Here is a 22184-nt window from a genome sequence, read left to right on the forward strand (position 1 = left end):
TGACTAAAATTTGTGCAAGTAATTTATTCATCATTGATGGAATTTAATCAGAAATCAAATATGAATCATAGGAAGAAATAACCAATAATATATCTAACTTAACATTGTTCAATATAGTAATTTTAGTTTTTGTAATCTACAGACCTGTTCACCTTATTCCTATTTGAAACATGTACGATATATGTTTTCAAAGCAGAAGTATTTTTTACTTGACTTTGTTTTCCATTTGTCAGGTATTTTGCAATATGGATGTCAATGGGGGAGGTTGGACTGTAATACAACATCGTGAAGATGTTTGTATTTGAAACATGTACGATATATGTTTTCAAAGCAGAAGTATTTTTTACTTGACTTTGTTTTCCATTTGTCAGGTATTTTGCAATATGGATGTCAATGGGGGAGGTTGGACTGTAATACAACATCGTGAAGATGGAAGTCTAGATTTCCAAAGAGGCTGGAAAGAATATAAAATGGTAAGATGGAAGAATTTATAGTGCCTTTTGCTGTTTTATCTTGAAGTTATCTTCTCCATACTCTTTGATGAATCTTTGTATTTTTAGGTGGTTCTGAGTTATTTTTGAAATAAAATGATACATTAGTGTTATTATTTTCATTAGACACAAAACACTCAGAAATCATTTTCAGTAAATGATTTCCACATGTGCATCAGAAAGAAAAACGTATTACTGAAATTATTTGGTGAACTGTTGTGTATTGTTTGCGCTTGTTCCTAGTTGAATGAGGGTGGGGGAAGCTAGAACTCAGACCTTCGCTGGATACGTGAGCCTGACCAAGGGAGCTGTGCAGGGTTGCAGGTTGTGGAACAGGATGGGTAATAGCAATAGCCTCATACACATAACTGGCTAATTGTCGCTGGCTGTTGACTGGAAGCTTCTCCATGTGACCTTTCCATGTGGCTAGGCTAAACTTCTTTCAGTAAAGTGATCCAGGGTTATCAGACTTCTTACGTAGCACTTGTCATCCTCCAAAGACAAAGCAGGAGCTTTCAGCCTTTTTTAGTTTTATTAGACCCAGGAATGAAACAGTATTACTTCCATTGCATTGTGTTGGTTGTGGTTGGTCACAGGGAAAGTCCAGATTTAAGGCACGAGGAGTACACAAAGGTATGAACTGTGAGCCATGGTTCACTGGGGTCTGCAAAATAACAGTAGGCATCATCATCATTATCATCATCATCACAGCTCATCTCCTTATTAATGCTCAATATGCCAGCCCTATATGTAATTTCTTATCTAATTTTTAATATCAGCACTATTAGCTAACACTATGCCCATTTTAAAAGGAAACAGAGATGAGCAAGGGTTGAAATAATCTAAAATCCAGTAATCACATAGTCGGTGCCTATAATATTAAAAATTAAAATCTGCTGACAGAATGTAAAGGCATAGTAATGCAGGAGAATCTATATTTATGGATTCTCATTCTTTTGCAGCTGAAACCTCTAGATAATTCGTGTCTTGATTTTTTGACAAATTTTCTCTCAACAGGTAGAGAGAAAGAAATGCTATACTAGCCTTGGTTCTGTCTTGATATTCTTGTAGACAGTTTGTAAAAACTATGGTTGACTTGCCTCAGAGTTTGCCCATTAATAGGCTCATAGTTGGTCAAATGACAGTAAACAAGGGGTTTGAATAAATGAACGGAGGTTTCTAGTGGTGTCACTGCTTTTACATTTTTATCAGATACTCAGTTGAACAGTCTGAAAGCATGTTTAAAAAGTTTGGACTTACACAAAGTTGGAATCCTGATGTCTTTGTTATATCATAAACTCAGGATGGAAAGGTAGGCTGAAGCCAGCAAGATATAATTCCACAGAGATGATTGTAGACTATTTCGCCTAGATAAAAAATACCTAAATTAACTGTGAGAAAACAGGGTAAGAGTGACAAACTGCGTTAAGGACTTCGTATTTGAAAGAGGTTTATTTGGTTCTAAGCTCATTTTGAATTAACAAAGATTAATGTACTCAGTGTACATTACTAGTAGTTTAGGGGATCACATAAAATGCAGAACTCACTTGGTGTCTGCCATGATCTGGTTACATCAAAAATATAGTTTAAATTCTGGAGGTTTTCAAACACGTTAACTTATCCTAGGGATTATAAGCAGGATGGGAGGAATTTGGAAATTGCATCTGTAACAGGTAAACACCTGGAGAAAAAAAGAATTAGGCATAAACCTGATAGCTATTTTAGTTAACTGGATGGAGGTAGGTGGTACTAGAGCCTGCTTCTCAAGATGTGGTCCAGGGACCAGCAGTATTAGCATCCTCTGGAAACTTAATGGAAACACGAATCTCAAGCTCTGGCCCAGATTTCCTGAATTATAATGTGCATTCGAACAATGCCTGAGAGGGTAGTGCAATAATGAATCAAGTAAAATTCCAAGAAGGCAAAATTTGACCAAGTATGAACAAAACTCTCCAATGATTAATCCCAATACCAAATGGACTGCCTATTAAGTGGCAAGCGCTCCCCATCTTCAGTGGAAATAGAAGGTAGATCATTATCTTTTGGAATTGCTATGGAGAATTGGAATGTTAGGTCATATTTGAAGGCCTCTTCCTGCCTAGGTGATTCTAAAAATATATGAGGGATAAAAGATTACCTATATTCGAAAAAACAGACTTTGAATTATGTTTATATTAACAGTTACAGGCCAGGCACAGTAGCTCAAACCTGTAATCCCAGCACTCTGGGAGGCCGAGGTGGGTGGATCAGTAGGTCACGAGATCGAGACCATCTTGGCCAATATGGTGAAACCCTATGTCTACTAAAATAACAAAAAATTAGCCAGGTGTGGTGGTGCATGCCTCCCAGCTACTTGGGAGGCTGAGGCAGAGGAATCGCTTGAACCTGGGAGGCGAAGATTGCAGTGAGCTGAGATCACGACACTGCACTCTAGCCTAGTGACAGATCAAGACTCTGTCTGAAAAAAAAACAACAACAAAACAACAAAAAAAAATCAGTCTACCATTTACAAGAGGAGTGATTTTTGACAAATCACCTAGCCCGCACCTTAGCTTTCTAACTAACTTGTTAAAATAGGACAATGATAATACCTCACCTGCCTCACAGGGATGTTTCAAGGATTAGAAATAATGTAAATAAAGCACTTCGGCACACTGAATTTTCAGTGAACAGTAGTTATTTTTATGATCCAAGTTGAAAACATCAAAGACACCAAAAATTTCACCTAGCTATGCCAAAAATACTGTTTTGCAAACCATGTTAATTCATGATTATTTTCACCACTAAAATGTGATGTGAAGAAGTCATCTGAAAATCAGACTATAGATAGAGACTCAGGCTAATCTGAAATACATTGTTATTAAAATTAATGATAACAGAAAAATAAATATAAAGTTGTCATCATGGTGACTTTCCAAAATGGTGAATTCTTAACTGTAAACATCTGCTGCCTTGGCAAGCTAGGCATGTTAAGTAAGAGATACTGACTTGTTAAGTATGGAATCAATTCATGTCTTGTAAGTATTTACCAAATATATCTATCTCTAAGCAATTCTTTTTTCATTATTGGAACAAAACTGAAATTCTTTACTCATCATGTTTTATGGAGTTTACCCCTCCTCCCTTTTTTAAAACAAGAAAGACTATCATGCTTTATTCAAACTTGAAACATTTATCAGATGAATGTCAACTTTGCATGATCAAAAAATGAGATAAGCTCCAACATTTTGAAACATTCTGGCTAAAAATTAGGCTGAAGAATTTTTTTTTTATTGAAAATATTCATCATATGTTACAAGATGGTTAAAACACATGGTAGAAAGTGTTTTGGTTCTTTATCTAGTTTTTCTTTCACCTAAAGACAAAATAACATGACTCCACCAGGAATGGATATAGACTCCTTATGCCAGTTCTTATCAATCACGCCTACTTCTATTTCTTGCATCCAAAGAACTGCCGGCTAACTTCTTCAGCTAAGGGTGTACAACCTTCGGGATAACAAGAACTTGGCATACCCCAACTCTTCTCCAGTCTTTACCAATCTACTATTATATATAGTAGGATGCTATATTTCTTCCTTGGGCAAAGAGTGCAGAAATCAAGTTTTCTCTCTCTTTCTTTTCTGCCTTTCCTCTCTCCTTCCTTCCCTTCATACTGATTGATATCTATGGGCTGCCTCTTGCTTCGTAAGATTCCCATCACATGTAATTACAAATATATATTATATATTATCATTATTTTTAAACCTCTGTCAATATGAAAAGTTTACCAATTTTTGGATTGTTGACATTGGCTTTAAGCCTACAAGTCTCTTACCTAAGCTTAGCTTTCACTTAACCTTCTTCATGAGGAGATTCAGCAAAATCTGGTTTACGGATTTGTAAAGATGTTTGCCTGAAAGGAAAGTCTGGAGTGGGCTTTTTAATGAGGCACTTAGAGAAGATATTAGTTCTTTCAAGACATAAGGATACCCTTTAGCGGCCTCCAGCAATAACACTTATCAGCAGTACTTTCACATATAAAGCGCAATGAAGCTACGAGTTCCAAACAGTACCCTAAATGGCCTAATTTTATACTGTAGTAGGCAGTGACTGATGCCCTGGAGACAAACTTGCTTTATTTTGAGAGCAATTACCCCCATAAACAGAACTTCCTATCCACTCAAAAATTTCAATGTGAGCACCATTCCTTCTGGGAGTTCTTTGTTTCTGGAAAGAAGTTGAGAGCACATTTTCAACTATATTTTAACATCTTCACATTAAAAAGAGAAAAAATGCATAAGAAATTAAAAATTTTGAAATTCAAAATTTGTTTCAGTCTTTCTTGGGTTGCGTGTCTCAGCATTTAGAGGAGATATACCATTCAACTGTGTTTGAAAGTGCCCTGAAAGCCACAGCTCTGTCTTATCTGTTGTTTTTTTTTTTTAAATGATTTGTATGAAAAAAGATGAATCCCATGGAATACATGGACTGTGTCTGGTTTCAATTTTACTTCATCTATAAAAAGTCAACGCTTCCTGTGAGCATTATCAGACAAAACAAATAACGTATCAGAGACAATTATTTTATTAACTTGGAAAAGCACAAACCGAAATTGAACATTTCTGCAGGTTTTCGCAAAAACTAACAAATGTTGATCTTTCCTTTGCATGTGTTTTTTGAGTAAGATGTGCTTTTTAAGGCAAATTTTAAGTCAGCATTAGTTCAGATTAAATTTCAGTGTCTTTTTATCCCTTTATTAGAGAGCTAGAGAAGAAATAAAATCAATTAACAATGTATCTGAGTTACTGAATCAAAACCTTTCAGCTGATTGTGATTGACATCATTAAACATCGTTTTTACAAAAGTACATGACATAGTATCCTTAGATTTTATTCATGAAAAAGAGGAAATTGTAGTGTAATGTTTACTCATTCATTGCTGCTTTTTCAATATCAGCACAGAATTTCGTATATACTTTCATTTTTATTTTTATTTTATTTTATTTTATTTATTTATTTATTTGAGACGGAGTCTTGCTCTGTCGCCCAAGCTGGAGTGCTGGAGTGCAGTGGCACGATCTCCGCTCACTGCAACCTGCGCCTCCCGGGTTCACACCATTCTCCTGCCTCAGCCTCCTAAGTAGCTGGGACTACAGGCGCCCGCCACTGCGCCCAGCTAATTTATTGTAGTTTTTTAAATAGAGACGGGGTTTCACTGTGTTAGCCAGGATGGTCTCGATCTCCTCATTTTTATTTTTATGAAAGCTACAGGCTATTTGGGGTAAAATAAAGACCTGCGGTAAACTGTTATGTGCCATAATATGTAAGCCTATTTTGGAGCATATGCATTGGCTGACTCTGTCTTTTAGGCAAGAACATGAATTTTTGAAGGACAATCCCAGACACATAATCAAAACTTTCCTCCCCATAGGGACCTCAGTATAAAGATGGGGTTTTACTCCTGCGTTTTTCCTGTGTACCTCACAAATATTTTGATTTCATTAATATATTCTTTTTAGTTTGTACTTGGAATATCTATTCCAATCACATTTATATGGATCTCTACCTTCAGTTCATAGCAGACTAACATGTGCAACCTTTTACATGTATAGCTCTTTGAGTCCGTCCCAGACATACTGAATCAGAATCTTCATGGGGGGCCTAACCATCTATATTTTTTTAAAAGCCCCACAGCTGTTTCTGATATGCATTCCTGGTTGAAAGCAATTATCACAACTATTAACTTATTAGCATGGTATAAGACCTGAAAAATTACCTGTTTTGTAGCTCCTAAAACTCATGAGATATGGAAAGAGAGGGATTGAAAGAGATAGCACTAAGGGAGAGTTGAAGGAAACAGATACTTTAGTACCTGGAAGCAAAGGTAAGAATAAGAAAGTAATCTGTGCTTTCATTAGTACTATAGTTTAGTCCCAATTACAATCAGTTGGTTGTAATTTCTTATTTAATAATTTACTTTTTAGATTAAAATGACAATACTGACTTGTATAAACCAACTCTCAATTTAGTATAATAAAACATTAGTCCTCTGAGAGGCTTTTAAATAATTATTTCAGTATCCCTTTATTAATTTTTAGGCTAAGACAAGACCCTAGATTATTCTTTTTCCTATTCTTATACAAAGTAGAAAGGAACTTGCTTCCCTGCATATGACTACAGTCTCATGGAAGAGAAGAAACTAACAAGAAAATTACTATATATTGTGAGATATATTTTAACTACAACGACAGCTAGATTTTTAAGTGTTTTCTGTGTATCAGATGTACTTGGTTAAGTGCTTCAGGTGTATTTTCAATTTTATTCTCAAAACCTTGTATATGAAAATGATGTCTGTAATCCCTGTTTTGCAGACAGAAAAACTGAGGCTCAGAAACAAAGTCGATAGTTCTACAGCAAATATGTGGCAGATCAAGGCTTTAATCTGGAGCGAGAGATAAGGGGTAGAAGTTATTTCATCCAAACCAAGCCTTTGTCCTACATATCAGATCTGTGGCCGTGCCTGATAAACTCTCCAAAAGACAGTTTATTAATGTGGGAACACAATTTCCCTTCTTTCACGTATTTTTCATCTTGATGATGAAACAGCTGTATCTGGATCACTGCACTTGGCTATTAGAAGGTTTCCTCCCTATACTGCAGCCATTTTGATTCATTGTACTCAAACATTTTGCTCTCATAATAGAGCATGCTTGGACAGTTTTTTGGGAAGAGGCTCGAAGTAAATGTTAGTTTCTAAATGCAAATTATACTGCTTTCTTTTTAGTCGCTTCTTCCTGAAAGACAAAAATGCAAACAACTGTTTAGGAAGGCATATTTATTTCCATTTAGAGGGAAGTACAGGCCTGCATGTGGAGACAGGGATGGAGGCTCTCCTACGAATGATGCTAATCCTTGTTCATTTCTAAGGCTCACCCAGAATCACTGCATGTTTCCCTGGGGAAGCTGGAGAGTTTTATCCACACAACGCTTTCAACAGCATGGAAATATGTGACCCAAAACTTAACACTTCATCATTCCCAGCCTCTTTATTCACATTGAGTATAATTGTTGAATCCCTTTTCAATGACTGCACAGAAAAGGGAATCATCAAGTGGCTAGAGGGAGAGTTTTGACATGTCTGAGCTGCAAAAAAATGCAAGGAAAATCCCAGTGGCCTTCTTTTTCTTCCCAGGGGCTGTTGCAATTGAGAAAGTGGTCATTCTTTGACTTTCAGCCTCCTGTAACTTTCTGTTTTGTTTATGCTTTGGAGAAGGTAAGCTTTGCTCTTCTCCTTAGTAGGTAGCATTGGCTGCCATAAAAATGTGTAAAATTCTTAGCACACCAGAAATTGCTCTAATATTTCTTGCCACTGTGAAACTTTTACAAAGTGTGACTTGGGCATCTTAGGAACAGAGAAGCAAAGAGCCAACGGAGTACTAACTTCAGTGGGTCTTATATCTTTTCTGTGAGCTATGGGTAGATGGTCTTCAGAAGAGTATATACTCAATGCAATCTGTACCAAGCATATTCAGCCTATCAAAAAACTTAGGTAAATTCGGGAGTAATAAAAGTGTACACATATGTTAATTTTAACTTTAAATATAACAATATACATCACTTACCCATTAATAAAAAAAGTAAAATGAGGGCCAAAGTCTGGAATTCTGTGTCATCAGTTCTTTCCTAAAACTTTCCAGTAGTAGAATGCATCCAATCTCTAGTTTCAGTTTTTTTAAAAATAGAACAGTACATAAAGACACATGCAAGGCAATATGTTAAAAATTCTTTAAATTTTTTATATTTTTCCCAGTCTTTTAGAGTTTCAACAATTCCTAATTCAAAAAAAAAGTTTCAGTAATTTGCTTTTATTGAGCAAATCTGGATATTTATAAAAAATTAAAACTCTCATTTCTCACTAATATTTAACTTATTTGCATAACATTTTATAAATATTGCAATAAATGAACTGGCATAAATGGGTTTGGTACCAAACACCTGTGAACTTTGGTAAGTAACTCGGTTGGCGGAAGAGGTAGTGCACAAGTTTGGACAGTTTAAGAAACATTTCCTCAAGACTCAACTGTATTGTCTACAACAAGAATCGTGCTTTACGATTACTTTTCCATGTGTTATTGCAAAATGCTATAATATTTTGTTTTCCTTCCTCCTTACCTCCGTTTCCCCCTCCCTTTCTTGCTTCTTTCATCTATTCTTTTCTTTCTACCTTTTTCTTTGAATTTCAAAAGAACCCTACTGGAATGCTCAGTGCATGTCAGCTCTTCACTGGCTTTTGAAAATTCACAAATACAACACAGCTTCTATCATCAGGGAGCTCACAACACAGCCAGTGAAACAAATATGTAGATCAAGAATTACATGGAACTTCAAGCATTGCCAATGAGTATTTTCTGGGGCAATTGTGAATACCCCAAATCTAGAATGCCAGCAAGTTTCTAGTTCTTTCTTTTCCTATGACTAACAGCTCCAACATTAAGCGTTGGCTTTCTTTTGAGACCACTTTTTTCTCCCTGCAAAGAACTATTTTGAATACTTAACAACCTTGACTTCACCCAAAGAGAACAATAGACTCATGTTGACATTTAGAAGCCAAGTAGTCAGCTAGGTTCACTCAGGAGTGCTTACAAATCAGCATTCTGCCTCAAAATTCCAATGCCAGTGCAGCTTTGTAAATGATTACAGTCATGGGTTTACAGGGTTGCTTATTAATATTTAATAATAAGAAAGTTAAAGCTCCAAAAGTCATGATTCTAGTAATCTATTAGTTTGGTGCAAAAGTAACTGTGGTTTTAACCATTGAAGGTAATGGCAAAAACTGCAATTACTTTTGCACCAACCTAAATATGAAGTTATTGTTGAAACGTAATTGCATTTGTGAATAATAATAGTAAAAATAATATTGTTAAATAACTTGTCTAATATCACCCTTATAGTGTTCATTGAAAAATCTTTAAACTCTATTCAAAATATTTTGTTAACTAGTAGTTTAGAAACATTTTCAAAAGCAAAACTTGAATTGAGAATTGTTTTCCCGTTAAACCTATTAACTAGATTTATTTTATACAAAATATCTCATCCACATAGATTTGAATAACAGAGGTTTTATTGTATTAAGTAAGAATTGGACAGAAGCTTTGATGAAAAGAAACAAGAGAATTCTTGAAATGTCAATCATTGGAGAAAAAAGTGTAAAATGTAAAACACAAAAAACCTTTACTTTTTAATAATTTTTAATTATTATTTAGAAAATAGTTAAATGCTGAACATTAAAAGAATTCCTCTCTAAAGTAACAACTGCATCTCTATATTGTTTCCCAGGGTTTTGGAAATCCCTCCGGTGAATATTGGCTGGGGAATGAGTTTATTTTTGCCATTACCAGTCAGAGGCAGTACATGCTAAGAATTGAGTTAATGGACTGGGAAGGGAACCGAGCCTACTCACAGTATGACAGATTCCACATAGGAAATGAAAAGCAAAACTATAGGTAAGTCATGTTACAGTGTAGTGCTCAACTACCTTTGACCTAGCCACTTAATAATTGTAGTGGGAAAATGTGAAAAAAAGAAATGAAAATCATCCTTCAAAATGAAAATTGGGTTTTTTGTCTAGACCTGTTACAAAGAGATACAAAAAAAGCCTGTAAAGACTTTTTCAAAGATTTACATTTCAGTTTTCATAGGTTGACTATCTTTGACATTGGCTTAAATTTTAGAGAATGGTGAATGAAGTCAAGCATACTGTTGTTATGTGGTTATTATTATGAAGTTGCAGTGAATTCATATTTATAAAAATGATGAGTTTTATACTCAAACTCATTGGCTTAAATAATCTCTTCATTCTAAAAAAGATTTTCTAGTTCTACTTTTTTTGATGACTTTTCTTGAATTAGTATTTTTCAAATGATCTTGAAGATGACAAAAGTAAAATTTTATATATTTGAATGATTTACGTAAAAGAGAAGATGAGGCGTGAGTTAGAGGTTTTACTTGGTAAATAATCTAAAAAGCAAAAAAAATGGAATAATAGTATCAATATACATAATATGTCACTGCAGATGTAAAAATAGATAAACTATACACTTAATGATACATGTTTCCAATTATCCTTTTTCAATGAGGAGCTTGTCTGCTAGGGAAAAACAAACACACAAAAATATGGCTAAGGAAATAATGTGATGTGGTAGATTCATTGCACGAACACTTATTGTGTTACTTCTATGTTCCTGGAATTCTACTGGGCACTGGTCTTACAGATGTCAAAGTCAAGCTTTGTTACTAACTAGGTCACTAAAAACTGGCTGGCATTCCTTGGGAACGGTGAAGATATTTTAGTTACTTTTATACCGCTACTCATTAGTGCAATTCTTGATGCCTATATAAATTGTCTTTAATTATGTGTGCCTCAGTTTCGTTCTTAGTAAATTAGAGTTGCAATGATTTTTAACTCTCAATATTGGGACTGCTCTACCTCTGTCTTGACAATTTGATTGTATGAATTAAAGGGTGGGCACATTGCTTCAAATAATTGCAACAACAGCAACCCAACCCTAGTGTGTGTGTGTTGTTTCAACCTGTGTGGTTATCTCATAGTTCAACTCTTTCTGCTGCTTATTTGTCTTTTCAAGACAAACTTTTTTTTTATTTTTTAGAAGTTTGAATTCTGCATCTTTTCATGGGCACAACTCATTTCATTTTAATGGATTACGTATGGGATTGGATCCTTGGAGACATAATAATCATTTTCTCTACAAATAGTAATGATGTCACCACAACAGAGAATGAGAAATAGATCTAAAAGAGTTTATAGTCTCATGGTGGGGTTGGTGGGGAAGCGAGGGTGTACTTAATGGCAGCTCCAGAAACCAAAGAAGAGACATTTATAAAATGCAATGGAGTGTAAGAAGAAATGTTTCCAAGGAGGTCAATATTTTGAGAGTTTTATAACAAGAAAAACCACTGTTAAACATCAGGGATACTCTTATGTAAATGTTTTGACCTGAAACTTGAAACTATATGAAACTTGGCTAATGTCAGATAGCCTGACAATAGGACTAGCAAATAATTAGTCTAGTCTTTTTCTAGGCTCCTGAAGAATTTGCTTTGGTTCCTTTCCAAAATGTCTCTCAGTTCTTCATAGGTGGCTGTGTATGTGTGTGTGTGTGCGTACACATGCATATGCATGTGTGTCAGGCTTAGAGGGTGTTTGGGCACAGAGTGTTGGGGAAGGTTTAGGAGGATTGTTGGCATCTGCAGTGCACTTCAGAGTGTATCCTGTGGATGCCATTCTGCCGTCTGCATGAGGAAGGAGCACTCACTTCCTCTTAGAGTGCCCTACTGCCCTTTTGAGCATTTCTCATTTCTTTGACATCTGTGTGATTTTATATTCTCACCACACAATAAGGATTTATGATAAAAAAAAAATAAGTCTTCCCTGCTAGGGTAATGCATACACTCTGATATCCCCATTTTTCTTTCTTGAGAATCAAAATTATAAAGCCAGAAGAAATGTAACAATTTAATTTCAAACCTCTGGTTTTGTGGGAAGGAAAGCTGAGGTTCACATATATATATATGTGTGTGTGTGTGTGTGTGTGTATGTATATAAAATATTGTGTTATATATAATATTGTATTACATATAATATATAATATATGATATATAATATAATATATAATATATGTGAACACTTCAAGCCTCACACACAGGCATATGCATGTGTACACACACACACACACACATACATATGAACCTCATATATATAATTTTGCCCAAAAAGGGAAAAAGACTTAAAGAAGGGAAGTCTGACTCCTACTTCATTCAGTGTAGTTTCTGCTCTGTCATGCTGCTGACTTGAAGTTAGTGGTTCTGGCCTCTTTCCTGCAGGGACCTAACAGAAAGTAGATCTGCAGTCATCGTCTTCTCATGCAATTCAGTATACGATTCGCGTTGGCATGAAATGGGAAATGATAACTCATTTAAACATAATGCTTACTCTGGTGAAATATTCATCAAAATAAACACACTGTAAGATGATGTTATTCACTTTTTCAAAGAAAAATGGAACAGAAGCCTGAAAACAGAAGCTAAGCCCTTGCAACTTTTCTTCCTGCCTGTATCATCAAGTATGCCCAGTACTGCTTCTCGAGGTCCAGTAATGCCTCCCATGGCTTCCCAGTTAGAACTCCCATTGCCCATCACTGCCTCATGTGCTTTTTCTCCATTCATGTCTCTTCCCTCTGAATTGGCATATCTCTTTGTGATCAATTGTTTCAAGTATTAATACTAAGATTTGCATAGTATTCCATAATCTATGAAATGATTTTTAACAGTACAAGCATATAAACTTATTTTGGAGGTAGGTATTATTAGACACATTTTTTTTTTGAGATGGAGTCTCACTCTATCGCCCAGGCTGGAGTTCTGTGGCTCAATCTCGGCTCACTGCAACCTCCGCCTCACCGGTTCAAGAAATTCTCCTGCCTCAGCCTCCCTAGTAGCTGGGACTACAGGTGCATTCCACCACGCCTGGCTAATTTTTTGTATTTTTAGTAGAGATGGGGTTTCACTGTGTTAGACAGGATGGTCTCGATCTCCTAACCTCATGATGTGCCCGCCTCAGCCTCCCAAAGTGCTGGGATTACAGGGGTGAGCCACTGCTCTCGGCCTAGACACATTTTAAAAATAAGAAAACTAAGGTTTTGGTCAATTGACTTGGTCAAATTCAACTAAATTCTGACTGAAATATAAAACTATGAAATTCATACTAGGTTTTTGTTTTCTATGTTTTTGTTTTCTATGTTTTTTCTTTTTTAATTAAATTCAGAATTTTTTGAGGTTTTATTTTCTAAAACATATTCTATCTTGGAAATTTTGTTTGAAAATTCTTGTAACAGGTGTGGTCCTAATGTATAAAGCTAACTGTGTTGTTGTTTTTAAGAAAAACCTTTATCATGCTCTTGACACATATTAATTAAAGAAAGTGTTGTGAATGGATAGATGAGCTTATAAATGTGCACATATTACACATATTTTTCTTTTATCCTCTAAGGAAACTCCAAATAATTTTCCCAGATAGAAAATAAAATCTATAGAACCCAAGAGAATATAAATAAGAAAAAATAATAATGTAAGACTGTCATTATAAACATAGTATATGAACTAACATGTACCAGTGTGAAATTATTTAATACTTCCTCTAGAGAGGTAGTATTATCCAGATCTTCATCATCTGACACCCAGACAATTACACAACCTTCCTGCCTCTCTAGTCTTCATACTCTCAAATATATCTTCCATGCTATTGTTGAGGTGATTTTTCTAACAGACAACTTGGTCTTTCCCTCCTTCATATATTTCAACAGTGTTCAAATATCTGCATGTGAAAGTCTACCACTAAGACTCTTCATGACCTGACCACGACCTAATTATGCACCATTTTCTGCCATACACTCTCCCTAACTTTACCCACCTGGATACCCTTCTCATTAACGGTTATGTTCTGGTAACTATTTGCAATTTCCCTAAATCCTCCACGCCTTTTTTTATGCTATATTGTTACTCAACACATAAACTTAAGTTTGTCACATGCATACATCTTAAATCTTTAAGATTCTCTCTTATTCCAGGAGGTCTTCCCTGATATCTGCTGTGGTAGATGTAATGTGTCAACTCATTGCCCCCTTCAATACTAAAGCACTTTTTCCTTCCACCTCCAGGAAATGTTGACTGACAGGTTGCAGCTGAAGTCGGCTTTCCAGGCACTGTTTGTAGTTAAAGAAAAATTAGGCGGGCATAGTAGCACACACCTATAATCCCAGTTACTTGGGAGGCTGAGGCAAGAGAATCACTTGAACCCGGGAAGCGGAGGTTGCAGTGAGCCGAGATTGTGCCATTGCACTCCAGTCAGGGCGACAAGAGTGAAACGCCATCTCAAAAAAAGGAAAAAATAATAAAGTGACATCACCCAAGATTACTTCTTGCAAGATAAATTGTATCTAGTGACTGGTCAATATAAGAGTATAAAGACCCTCTTGTCCCAATTTGGGGCAATTCTGAAGAGCCCTTCACGATCCAAAATTCCACTTGAGATTAACTGAGATCTTCACCATGACAGCATGTGAGCCCTGCATTTCCCTCTGCTGAGTTCTGCATGCTTCACTCTGCCACAGATCCTGGGACCTCTCCCTTCTCCACCTCCCTACACTGATTTCCCAGAGAAATGCACCACCCTCATTCTTAGGCCAATTTGGATATTCTGTGTTCCCATTGACCCATAGCACTTTGGATAACTATCCAGGATTCAAATCCTGTTATAAGTCATTAACGAGTGGCTATTAACTCTCTAACTTGTGCTCTCTCTCTCTCCCCGCAACCCCTCTCTCCCTCCCTTTGAGTGTGTGTGTGTGTACACGTGTGTGTGTGTTCTACGATTTTAAAGTGTAGAAACCATTTTTGGAAAAATTCAAGATATGTAACTAATTTAGCCAAATTACTAACTAAGCTAACCTATATTTGAGGCATACATACTATGCACCAGATGTCTTGTTTTCACAAGAGAAAACTGAGGCATAGTACTTTGCACAAGGTCACAGACACTGATACGATGAGTATGAGTCCAATTTGAAATTTGGTCTTGTAACTACCCACCATATGGCCATACTCAAATAAAGAGAAGTTCATCAGTTAATTTCTAGAATTGAATAAACTCAAAACACATATTCTATGATATAGTATATGTTTATTCTAACTCTTCTACTCTCTTTAATAATTTGAATGCCTTTGGACACATTACCTATCTTTCTAGTTCTCAATTTTCTATTCTTATAAGTTAAAGTATTTGTAAAGCATCTTGCAGCTCAAACATTTTCTACAATAGAACTACCTTTATGTGTGCATCACTACTTTTATTACCTTTCAATTCTTTGATAAAAAATTAAATTTGATCTCTCTAATAAACACTTGAGAATTTATTATCAGTTTAGAGATAGAGTGATGTTTTACTTCTCATGAAAGCTTTGCTTGTTCCAATACATAAAGTTAAAAAAAAACCCACTGCAACAATAACTACTTTAAAAATATTTTAATAATAACAGATTTATCATATGGTTGAGGAGATGCTATGTCCACTGGAAGGAGCTCTGGAATAGGAATCAGGATGTGGAGGCTGAGAAGTAATCTGGCTCCTCCACCTGGGAAAATGGCATGGTTGTATTTGTCAGTGTTCAGTCAGGGGAGCAGAGCCATGAGGAGTTTTACAGAAATAAGGTTAAAACATATGCTTGAAACCTGGCATGGCAGACAAGCCACAGCTTGTGAAAATCTAAGAAACCAAACTCGTGTAGCCACCAAAATGGAACCACAAGAAGGAAGATCTACAGAAATCTGTTGCCTTGCTGTAGTCCGTGGCACGTGGTTGTGCAGTCAAGCATCTTGTGGTGGGTCTGGAGCTGTTGCCAGCATCAAGAAGCCAAGCTGGATGCTAAGTGAAGAAATAGACAATACAGAAACTGCCAGGCATCTCTGCCCCTGGACTTCACCATATCTGATGACGTCCTGAGAGTCAGACCACTGCTTCACTTTTGCCTTCCAAATCTCACACAAAATTCCCTTTTAGCCAACCTCAGCTTAGAATCTCACCAGGGAAATGGAGTACCCAGTTTAACCAAGTTGATATTACTTTTATGCCTCAGTTTTCTTATCTTTCAGTGGGAATAATATTCTCGAAACAAAAAGAGTATACAAATATACCTTGTATTTGGAAAACTTAAATATCATACAAATATGAAAGCCATAGGCTGGGTGCAGTGGTTCACACCTGTAATTCCACCACTTAGGGAGGCTGAAGTGGGAAGATTGGTTGAGGTCAGGAGTTTGACATCGGCCTGGGCAACATAGCGAGACCTTTGACGCTACTAAAAATTTAAAAAACAAAAATTGACTGGGCATGGTGGTGCACACCCATTGTCCCAGCTATTTGGGAGGCTGAGGCAGAAGGTTTGCTTGAGCCCAACAGGTTGAGGTTGCAGTGAGCTGTGATTGCACTGCTGCAATCAAGCCTTGGTGACAGAGCATGATCCTGTCTTTTAAAAAGAGAAGAAAAGAAAAGAGCAAACAGACTTTTTAAATTCAATTTTTATCATGCCCAAGAAATATATTATTGAGTCAATAAACAATTTTAAATTATATATTCCATATTGAAATCACCACTATTATCTCCAAAAATGTCCTTGGCTGGTTGGTAGTTGCTTATTTACTTGAATTCAGGATCCCATCCAACTTCACTCTTTGCATTTGCAGTTATGTCTCATGAGTCGCCTTTTACCTGGAACAATCTACCACTCATCTATCAATTACATTTTTCAAGACTTTTGGTCAGCTTTTCCCAGAATATCTCCTTCTGGGTTTATCTGACTATTTCTGCCTGATTAGGCTCAGATTAAAGCTTTCTTGAGAAGAATACTAAATAAATGATATTGTCTATTTCCCATTCTATCGCATCCAAAGGCACAAAAGATTAATTGTTCCATTATTGATTGGGCTAAGCTTAATCACTTGTTAAAGTTTTTTTTTAATGCAATACCTACTCTCTCAAAGAAAATTCTTACAAAGGATCACAATGTATAAAACACGTAAAGCTGATCTATTTGAAATGGTTGTGGGAAGGTAGTATAATGTTTCCTCTTGCTGTTATCTCAAACATTAGTACAGCACAGTTTAAAAACCATTGTGTTATATTATTATAAATAAAAAAGTAGGATTTACCAATTGGAAATAAATTTCGCTGTACTATTTTTAAATGTAGAAAGAAAACTATATAAAAATTTTTCTGACTTAATGTTAAAAGGACACAATTTTAGTGAGCATATTCCATTAGAAAGTCATTTTGCATATAATTTTTTTCAGATCTTGGGAACAGTTTGTTCCTGACAGTTCATTATTTTGTTGTCTTTTATGCTATTAACTTAATTAGTAAATCCTCTATCACAGATGGTATCATAAGCCTCTCTTTTAAGCAATAGAAAATTTGTATTAGTTAAGTCCGAATGATAATGTTTAACAATTATTCATGCACATCTTATCATTATAATCTTACTACATAATTTATAATGCACATTTTGTGGATATTTATGTTTTATTGACTTTATATTATTTATTGAGGATAAATGACATCATTAGGTTAGAACTGACTAATTAATGTCTATCATAAGCCTTGTTCTGGAAAAGATTCCACATGAAGAGACGAACTGAATTTTAAACCAAAATTGTGAAGAAAACAACTTGAAAATAATTTGATCATTAAATATCTTTTGGCACAAGGTTTGTTTTTGGCCAAGACCTTCATTGGGAAGTAGTTTGATGTAATTTGTAAAACACTGTATCGGGAATCCAGAGACATGAACTCTAGACTTGGATTTGCAGTTACTTTTCTGAACGACCTTGGACAATTTGCTTCACTTTTCCAAGTCTCAGATCCTCAGAAGTAAAATGAGGAGGTAAGGCCGAAGTTCTTTCCAGTTCCCCAATGCATTTTTTTTTTTTTTTTTGATCATTAAAGTACTCCCATGCCGTGTATGTATTTCAAGGACAAAACAAATTCATGTGGATTGAAAAGAATTCTCTGGAGCCTCCCATGTAAATTTAAGCCCTGCATTTTTGTAGATATTGCAAAACTTGTTTCACTTTTTTCTTTCAGTAAAATGTTTCTTATTTCTCTGATCCTCTGGGCTACATAGTCCTGGATGGAACCAGTAGCAAATATGTTGAAATACTAAGAAGAAAGTTATTTTTTTACAGCAGTTCTGGACTGATCAAGGTACGAAAAAAATATATAAGAAGTCTCCTGACAGTTTCTACTCCCTGAATTCCTAACATAGGTTTTCAAACTCAAGGTTTATAAACAGTCTTATTTGTATTTTCAAATAGTTACTCCAACTTGGAAGGTGCAATATTTTTATTTAGACTGTGATTTTTGTTGTGGTTACTTCATAAAACAGAGAAGGAATTATTTTAATCATCAAAATATATATTTTAATCCCCTTGACTGAGATGAAACATTGAAAAGGAAAAAGGCTTCCTAGGTCTTCAGATGCATGGAATGGGCACAGTCTTACAGTCACTTTGTTCCTTCTTTAAATCTTTTAAGTGCTGGGAAAATCTCTTCACTTAAAAATGCAGATGAATGTCAGTCTCTAGAGTCTTGGATATTTTTCAAACTGATGAAAACAAATGCCTCCAAGCTGTTAGGTCTAAGAATTCCCAGAGGATTCCTGTCACGGAATGGGTAATGTTAAGACTCAGATCACTGCTGCCCTAGAAACTTACAGGTTGGCAAAAGTTGCTAGAACCAGCTAGCAAGCACTGCCTCCAAGAAATTATCTAAGGTGATGTCTCCTGTGATCCACTGCTCTAGATTCCCTTACTGCTGTTCACTATCAAAAAGATGAAGGCTCCATGAAATATTTGTTATGCATCCATCATGTGCTATCCTAGGATAAAATGTCCACCGAGATTTCAGTACAGACATGTATACGTGTGTTCGTGCAGGTGCACACCCATATGTAATGGAGATGGAGTGGGTTGGACAGTTGCAGATAGCCAAACACGCAATTACAATGCCATGAGCACAGTCAGTTCACTTACAATCACAAATATGGTGTTACTAAAGAGGGCTAACCAGTTTTGGAAGGTTGAGAAAGCTTCCAAATGGTGGCCTAGAGTGACATAAACATGGCAAATTGGTATGAGTTGGGGAATAGCTCAGAGATGGGGGTAGAAGAGGGATTAGCTCAGAAGTGAGACTCAGCATGTCTTGCTAGGAAACCACAAGTGGTTAAGTGTTGCTTAAGCTTAGAGTGTAAGGGGGTAATAATTACCAATCATGATGCTAAGAGAAAGGAGAGCTGAGCTGCATGTGGCAGACTTGGGACAGGTAAGCAGCCATGGCCTCTGGGGGCAATTCCTCTGATATGGCCTTTTCTCACATCAATATTTTTCTCACTCAATATTTTGATTACTCTGTTTGGTAAATATGAGCAACAACAATATGCAAGCTACTGTGGATGAAACAAAACCCCACAGAACTCAACCCCTGTTTTTCAAGAGTTTATTCACTTTGCCTAATTGGATTTTCTTGATCCTTTAAGTCTTAGCTCAGTCTGTAGAGCTCTTCTTCCTTGACTGGGTAAGGAGCCCCTTCCATGTCTTCCCACTGTGCTCGTGGCATGTCTTTGTTAGAGTCCATATCACACTGGATTGTAACTGCTGTTCCCTCTTATTAGAGAGTAATCTCTAGGAGGACTGGAACCTCTTCACAATGCTTGGCACATATCTCCAAAAAAAGCATTTCTTAATAGATATATAAAAGACCTATTGACAAGGTTTTTTGTGCATTCAACGCAGGTGACTTTTTTGTGTGAATGCACATAGCTGACTAATATATGGCAATTCTTGATCTAGATACCAGAAATTCAAAGAGCAACAAGTAAAAAATCCTGCCTCCAAAGGTTTATGGTATGAAATGACAGTTTCCACTAAGATTTCTAATAAAGTGTCATGTCCTTAAGTTCCCTGGATTTTTGCTTAAATAAGACTTGTTTTCTAGAATTATTAAACTCTAGACTCTTTTATCTTTATCTCTTTTATCTTTACCTGCAAATGATATGCAAGACTTTCTATATTGCTGATGATAAGTAAATTTTAAAAATTAATAAAATTGTCCCACAGCACACATTGTTCATTTCTCTTTTAACTGGCTACAGTTTTGATTTTACCTACATAACTTTACTAAAATTACCCTCTTAAAAGTTATTATAGTTCTTTTGGAATCAGAGTCTGTCTTCATTGCTTTATCTAGCCAGCCAACCACCATACACTTATCATGTTACTATTATTTTCATGGCACTATGCCAGTTGTTTTATTTCTTGAGTGTGCATATGGGCAACCAGGGTGCCCGTTTAAAGTACAGATTTCTGAGTCGCACCTAAAGAGATTCTTATCCTGTGTTAGGACCTAGAGCTCTCAGTCCTATCAAGTACACTAAGGTGATGCTGATGCAGAAATAACACTTTGATTACACCAAACAGACACACCATGCCTTCTCTTGTGGGGCTAATAGTTTAGGAGAGGGAAACAAACATGGAATACTAGACTCAAAAGTTTTAGCTGAAGTGATTTAGCATGGCTGTTTGTTTTGTTTTGTTTTCTGATCAAGGAACCATGGATTTAAAAAAACAAAATGATGGAGCCAAGGACTTTTTCCCTAGAATAATGAAGAAACACAAAATTTTGTATAAATTTATGTGCAACTCAACTTTACACTCACAGTCCCTGGGAAAGAACCCTTGGAATTAGGCTATCATTGGTTACTTAAAAAAAAACTAGTGGTCAATTCTACTGGAGTTGGGAATGGATAAGGTTCATTGAAGGAGATTAAATGGGACTGGGAAAGCTTCATAGAGGAAATCCTTAGAGATTTGTGAAATGAGTAAGCGCTCATGAGGCAAGTGTGGTGGTTAATGGCAGGGGCAAGGACTTGAGATCCCAGCCAGAGGAGCAATGTGGACACATACTCTGAGGTGAGAGACAGCCTGCATTATTTAGAGGACAGCAATCATTTAGAGGACATCTTGTATGCAGGGCTTTACTGTGCTACAGATAACAGAGGGCTAGAATCCATGAGGAAGAGTTTCAACTCTAGCTTATACTGATTGTGGAGACAAATAAGCACACTGATGACTTTGGTCAACAGAAGAATCTGCTAATGCATGCTGGAGGCTTATTTGCAGACCTTATAACAATACAATGTCCAAGTACAACAAGGGAAAGTATTTCCTCTTTGCAAGAAACCTCAGACAATGCATCTCAATGGTTTTCAACATTTTGCTTACCCTCTCCTCTCTCTATCTGCCTCAAGGGGATGCTGGAAAGAAAGTTTCTTATTGCTCTTTAAACACAAATAAAAAATGAGAACAAATCTACCTCCTGAGAATTTGTTTAGACTGAAAAATCACCAATTTCAATCACAAGTTTTACAAGGTCCTGACTTAATTTTTGGTAACAAAGCAAAACCCATAAACTCTCTGAGATGGCCATTGGCCTGGTCTTTTAGGCACCACAAGAGGGTCAGACCAGAGAGTCACTCACTTGAAGCTAACTCTATCAGTCACACATGACGCCAAGGGAATCCAAATATATTTAAGGGACTGTTTGTGTTTTTAACAGGGGTCTTGCTGTCACGTAATTCATTTTGGCACTCAGTTTTTTGTGTTTTTTTTTTAATGTATTCTTAAAGGAAGGAATACTAGAATAACTATTTTATTTTGAACTAAAAACAGATAATCACTGAGCATATATTTCTGAACTTTGGGAAATGTTTCATTGTCACAGATCTCATATATACACATACATATATATTATACATCATATAGATATATAATAGATCTTTTATATATTATACATTATATATAATTTTATATATTATATATAATTATATATATTATATGACTATATGATGTATAGAGAGCACTCTGTCAGCACTATCCAAAGGCATACAACAATAGCAGTACGTGGGTTTGCTATTTTCTTTGGAGGAAAATTTTATCATGAGTTTTGAGCATATGCAAGCTTCATATCTATGACTGCAAAACACTAAGAACTGTATTTTACCAGAGTTTTGAAACAAAAGTTACTGACAACA

At 35.9% G+C, this 22184-nt stretch overlaps 1 protein-coding gene across 3 annotated transcripts in view; it reads left to right on the plus strand.

Annotated features, from left to right (window-relative positions):
- Positions 1-22184, plus strand: part of ANGPT1 (angiopoietin 1) — a 262653-nt gene that overhangs the window by 215139 nt on the left and 25330 nt on the right. For all 3 annotated transcript variants that reach the window (XM_011994170.1, XM_011994173.1, XM_011994172.1), the window contains 2 exons: positions 372-473; positions 9808-9974. In XM_011994170.1, the coding sequence (XP_011849560.1) occupies positions 372-473; positions 9808-9974 (269 nt within the window). The remainder of the gene's footprint in view (positions 1-371; positions 474-9807; positions 9975-22184) is intronic.

The sequence above is a fragment of the Mandrillus leucophaeus genome, unplaced genomic scaffold (genome assembly GCF_000951045.1).
Source record: "Mandrillus leucophaeus isolate KB7577 unplaced genomic scaffold, Mleu.le_1.0 Scaffold444, whole genome shotgun sequence".
In the NCBI taxonomy this organism is placed as follows: Eukaryota; Metazoa; Chordata; class Mammalia; order Primates; family Cercopithecidae; genus Mandrillus; species Mandrillus leucophaeus.